The following is a 6,358-nucleotide window of genomic DNA, read 5'->3' on the forward strand; positions in this document are numbered from 1 at the left end:
ACATACTACAGACAAATGCACAACAGCAGCCTTGCAGGATTATTTTAACTACTGATTTATATCAAATTAGCATTACTGCTCTGTAATCCAGAGATGAGTATTTGAGCTCAAACACTTCCCAAATTTTAAAAGCAAGTTTTAGAAAAAGAACTCTTTAGATACACAAAACCAGTTATGTCTCTAAAGGGCTTTTTTAAAAGCCCTTAAAAACCTACTCCTTATATAGTCTAATTATCTAAAATTAAATAAATACTAAATTTGACACCCATCAAATTCAAAGGCCTGCCCTCTGTCTCTGTGGACAAGTGACATCATAGCAGAATGATCCTGGAAGTCTTTCACACTTCTATACCATTGAAATAAGCAGACACTCACAAAAGTTTTCAAGAATGACCCTTAAGGCTACATCTATATAATTAATAAACCAGGCCAGGGAAAGGTCCTGAAGCCAGCTGGCTCATACCTATACAGCCAAAATCTTCCCCCCCCAGAACATAGTGGCTGTTCTCAAACTGCCGTTACTAGTAATAATGACTGTCTCGCATATTATTCTTCATACTATGAATGGGTGTTTGGGAGAGCATTATTTGCCATGGGCCCAAACTGAGACAGGGAATGTATTAACAAACAACACAGACAACTGAAAGTCAGCGCTGTACGTGTACCCTGGCCCTGTTTTATTTATGCGTATTGACCTATTCATTGGATAAATGGATAGAAAGTATTTTGTCAAATTAAAAAGACTGTGAACACCTTTCCTACTTAATAATTCTCTAACTTTGATTATTTTTTAAATAAATAACACAGCGCAGGACAGATTGAGACATTGGAGTGAGCCCAGTGGAGGGCACCAAGATGATTAAAAGTCTTCAACGTACTAGGAGAAGTCAAAACAACTGGACTTGTTCAGCCTGGAGAAAACAGGACAGCTCTTATTGCTGTCTAAAACTACTTAATGGGAAGGCACAAACACAGAACCACTGTCTTCACAGACGTGCAGATAGGACAGGAAGCAACAGATACAAGTAGGAACATGAGAAATTCCAACGGGGTAATTAGGAAGCAATTTTTCATCATGAAGGTGGTCAAACATTGGAAAGTGTTGCCCAGAGAGGTGGTGGAGTCTCCATCCTTGGAGATATTCCAGACTCAACTGGACACAGCCCTGAGCAACCTTCTCTAGTTGACCCTGCTTTGAGTGGAAGGTTGGATTCAATGACCTCTGGAGGTCCTTTCTGAGCTATATTATTCATGTTTCTGTATGTTGAATTTCTTTGTTTCTTCTATTTTGATGTGGAAAATGAAAAAAAAACTACTAGCAGAAGTTGAAGGAATGTGTGTGTGTACACATGTATGGGTACACTAGACAAAAGTAGATTAAAAGAAATATCATGAGCAAAAGAAGAAAAGAATAATCCTCTGAATCTACTAGAAATAAGGCATAAAACTGCAGTAAGTGAGATTTACATCAGTCATTAAGAAAAACTTTCTAATGGCAAAGACTGTGTTACAGAGATAGAATGCCTAGAGATTTTTAAAACCAGATTTGATAGACATTTGTCAGTAGTGGTTTAAATACATTCAAAGAGTGTGTATTGGCTTAAGTACATTCCTAAGATCTCTTAAAAAAATGGTCTGATTTATGTTTGGATCAGGTATTAATTTTTTGTTAGACAATCCTATGAATTAAAAATTCTATATTTACGTAAGTCAAAAAAGCACTTTATTAAAACTGAATTTTACCATATTATAATTCCAAATCTTCAACATAAGATAAAGATACTTCATTTGATAAATAAACCTGTGTATTCACAGGAATATGAAGTGTTACACCATCCACTAGAGGGCTTTTATTAGAACAATAAAAAATGCTAGGGGGCACATTTAAAAGAAAAAATGTAATGAAAATTGATATATAAAGAGTTAGTTCATAATCAAAACAACTGTCCACATATACACCATAAAATCAGAGGCACTCAAGAAATTGCTTCATAGTTAAGGTTATTACTTCAAATAGTAAGGCAGGACAAACTGGTGGACAAATCTTGTGGAAGAGTTTTCTTTTTTCATAAAACTTAAGTGAATGAATCAAGATTTGTGAATTATAATGTCACAGATACAAAAATATTACCAGGGCTTTAAACAAATTACAGATTTTAAAATTTTTTTAGTTACTGCTGACAAAAGTAGTATAAAAGAAAACTGCCAGAGACTTAATTATTTTTTTGTAGGTACCTACTTTCTTGCTGAGATGCCTCGAAATGAAAAAAAAAAAAAGTCAATGTGTTGAAAGGGAATAAGATAATGTTGTAAGCAACAGGTTTTACTCTACAGACCTTCAAAAATCTTCGATGAGAGGGACTGTCAGAAATGGAGCTCGATAGCTTAGAAAATGAAATGATATCTTGTATTGGGGTAAATGCATGGTGTGAGAAATTAACTACATCTTCTGAAATAAGCCATCGGATATTTTTGTTTTAGAAATTTGAAAGTGCTGGCTCCCATTCCTTCCATTATTACTTATACTGATACAAAGGCTACGCTTCTGTCTCCTGGAGTACACCCCCTTGTATCAGGCATTGCACAAACAGAAAGGAAAGATCCTCCTATTTTTTCATAGTCTGTATTGGAAAATCTCAGTGCTCTCTGGAGTTGAATGGGTTGCCTCCATGTGAACAAGAAGGGTCACATGAATCATCTTACAGGATTAGGAATACAACTTGATTATTATGTGTATCCCCTTCTGCAAAAAAAAAAAAAAAGAAAAAAAAAGGTGATTTTCTAAGCCTCTCTATAACTAAAAGGCCATTTTTCAGCAATTGCATTTCTGGCAAAATGGTTACTTGGTCCTTGTCAGTAGTCTTTACTGCAATCAGAAACATGTCATTTTGAATTACAGGGAACAGCGAGGATATCCTAAACCAAAAGATATTATGAAGCCAATGCAATGTTCCAAATATAGTGTATGTTTACCTTCGATGAAAATGCATTTCCATATTTGTGCTAGTTTTCTAGCTAATGTTTTCTTTCCAGAACCCTTAAAATGAAAAATAGACATTTAAAAGAAAAAAAGGCAGAAGGAAAAAAACCCAAACATATTACACAATAAAGAATATATTTTCATATGATAAAAACAATTAAAAGCTACCATCAGGATTAGGGCCTCTGAATTTTGCACTGGGCAAACACAAACACTTTTTAGTACCATCCTCTATTTTATACTACCTAGCATTGCTAATATACTGTTACTGTCCTTTGCAGTTAATTATTTACAAAGTAATTGTACTGACTTTGTTTCTGAGTAACTCTATCTAAAACTCAGCTACGATTTGCCCATAAATTCCTATGAGAAACTCCTTAGGACTGAAATTTATTATCTTCAGTCTCAAAGCAAATTATGACGCAAACCTGTTCAGCCGTTTCTGAGTAAGATACATAGGCATAATATTCGTTGACTAAAACAATGAATACATAAAAACTGCCCTTGTTAGTCCACAAATCTGGTTTAGATACTGATAAAATGTTTATCTTGTCACTTACATTAATCCTGAGGAACCAACATAACCAAGAGTAACGAGGCCTCTACGAGTACGGCTACTTGAATGGGATTTTGCAAAACTCAACATCTTCCACACTTAGGATTATGTCTTTTTTCCAAGGGCATACAAGAAGACCTTTTTTGACAGTGTGTTTGCCCTAGGTAAGTTTTGCGATTAAACAGTAGTAAAAAACACAAATAAATCACATTCCCAGTTAACAGCATATCAGCAAACACTCCAGCCTACTCATACCTTACATCTTACAGGTGTGATGAGAATATATGTATTTGGTTTTGCTTTAATGGCACTATGTTTTTAACTTAAAAGAAATATCTTAAATAAGATAGATGCTCTACACATCAGCCTTATAAATAAAAGATATTATTGATAAAAACAGAATATTTAATTCCCTGCCCTCTTGGCCAGGCCTGTGCAATTTCAACTCTTTGTTAACATTTTTAATATCAAGCATTTACCGAAGGCAGTGATTTCAGATGAGAATATCTATTTCTCATATGTTTTTGCATTGTCTTTCAATGAGTATTTTATGCTGGTTGGTCTATAAAAATGTAAAGTTACCTTTTTCATGTAAGGTTAGACATTTCATGTTTGTTTAAAACTAGGTGAGCCAGTCCACTGTAGTTTTCTACTGAGCTGAACACACTACCATAAGGCACACTTGTTGGCTATCACCTTACATAGTCTCGCTGTGATGTTCGCATCTCATCCACTTGCAGACCACCACCCTGCCTCCTTTCTCAGTGTGGTCAGATGTAAAGATTTGCAGCCAAGCATTACCCAGCAACTGGAGCCAAAGAGTAAGAAAGGATGCAGATCTGTGCACACGCTAGGGACTGGCAGCCTTCCAGCCTGGTGAAAGTCTTTGAAGAAAGGAAATGTAGCTGTATCTTAGCACTATGGCATTGAGTTGGTGGGTCAGCTGGCACTGAAGTTTGGGTTGGTTCCCAGTTCTAGGTGCACACCATTTACCTCTCCCTGCTAGGCAGCGCAAAGCAGATTTCCGTACAGTCATTTCAGACTCTGTTGTGGTACCTAATGGAATCACACACAAATGCAGAGGGCAAGCTGCTAGAGGACCTTGTGTTCACAATGGAAGTGGGGTGCTCTGAAGGCACCTTTCACGGGCAACTGCAATGTTCAAGAGGAAAGCAGCTTTCAGGGCACCAGTGGTGTGTTTACGCACATACCAGATTCAGTATAGACATAAGGCAAACTTGCACCAAAAAAGAACCCCCTTCAGCAAACTAAGGCACTAATGTAAAACCACCCATACAGTCTCCTACCTTTGGGAAAAAGAAATCTGAGAAGTCTCGGATTACAAAACATCAAATTTTCCTAAGTAAAGGAGGCCACAAACTATTTGAGAAAAACAGAGACCTTGAATTATAGTAAAAATATAGTACAAATCTCCTTATCAGGACACCTCAGTGGCTTTCAATTACTCCCAAGTATATGACATACAATTATGTCAAAGTTTTAATATTAAAGTTAAAATATTTAATATCTCATTGCATGTCTGTAAGTCAGTACATTAACCTGAAGGTTCTTTTATGCCTATTTATGTCTTTTATCTGTCAAGTTTTTTAGAAGTTAGAATACTGAAAAAACATAAAAACAATCCGGTTGCCAATGTGAAAAGAGAAAAAACTTTTTGAGCAACATGTGACTTTTAATTAGAGTACTAAAGCTTCTAATTGTAATTGACTGGTCACTCAGGCCAAAAATTGGCGTCATTAAATGAGATCAGAATCTTTACCACACTCCGCAGGACTTGCAAAGTGGAAAAGATGAAAAAGTGGGTTTTTGATCTTTTTGGCAGCGTCACTAAACTAATGTTTTGAAAGGAAAAGCAAAATTGTTAGCAGAATATCTGAAGAGAAAACTTCTATCAGACATCTTACTGGCTTTCCAAGGATAATTAAGCAAGTGGGCTTGGACAACAGAAAGGATTTTTCAGTTTCATCTTCATCAAAGATGTCTGCAAAGGGCTGAGCTTGTTTTTCCTCTTGTGAAGCCATAAAATTATCTAAGACTGGGAGAAAAAAAAAGCTTGTTATAAAATACAGTAGCTTACATATGTGTAAAATGACACATACTTAAAAGTGGAATGAATAATAATGTGATACAGGGCGAATCGCTTTGTAACAAAAGCTGTTGTAAGAAGAAAAAGCATTTAAAGAACATACACAATGCACCCATTACTAAGAGAGGAGTCGCTTCCAAAAAATAAGGGATTGTCAGAATCCCCGATCCCCAGCTGCAACTACATGGATGTTGATAATGACTTCTTCCTGACTCTCAAACCGCCTGTAGCTCTTTTTTAAACAGCATGTAGTTGTTTCATTGCCTTTACCTTCCTGTTCCAATTACCACACAGTTGTAACTTCTCTCTGGTCCCTGAAATGGACCGTGGCCCTGCTAAGAGCTTCACTTGTGAGCTTCAGACACAGAAGAGCCCCATCATGGTCAATGGAACTACTTGCTGTGTCCACAGGCTAGGTACATGAATAAGGCTTTGCAGAATTAAATCATGGTTCATGATCTGTTCTGTAATTCTGTCATAAATCCCAGCTCTTCCTGGACTGCACGGGATCACACATCCAGCGCTATGCAACAAGGTGAAACAGAAACAAGTTTCTAATTAAGGTAAGCTGCAGCAAAATTTGGGTGGGCCTTTCAAATACATGGAGTCCAAAAACGTGAGATGCTTGATGAAGTATGGTTTGAAGAAGGCAAAACACAGCCTCGCTTTCTTTACCCCCGCTCCCCCCAGACATTTTTAAATTAAAAAAATCTAC

The 6,358-nt window shown here is 36.6% G+C and overlaps 1 protein-coding gene across 1 annotated transcript in view; it reads right to left on the reverse strand.

Moving 5' to 3' along the window:
* AK9 (adenylate kinase 9) overlaps positions 1 to 5,578 on the reverse strand; it is a gene marked incomplete at its 3' end in the record, with an annotated part of 25,930 nt that extends 20,352 nt beyond the window's left edge. The window contains exons 1-2 of the mRNA XM_009579159.1: positions 5,462 to 5,578; positions 2,974 to 3,037 (exon numbers count right to left, since the gene is read on the reverse strand). Coding sequence (XP_009577454.1) covers positions 2,974 to 3,037; positions 5,462 to 5,578 — 181 coding nt within the window. The remainder of the gene's footprint in view (positions 1 to 2,973; positions 3,038 to 5,461) is intronic.
* Positions 5,579 to 6,358: the final 780 nt, after the last annotated feature.

Source organism: Fulmarus glacialis, unplaced genomic scaffold (genome assembly GCF_000690835.1).
Source record: "Fulmarus glacialis isolate BGI_N327 unplaced genomic scaffold, ASM69083v1 scaffold5226, whole genome shotgun sequence".
In the NCBI taxonomy this organism is placed as follows: domain Eukaryota; kingdom Metazoa; phylum Chordata; class Aves; order Procellariiformes; family Procellariidae; genus Fulmarus; species Fulmarus glacialis.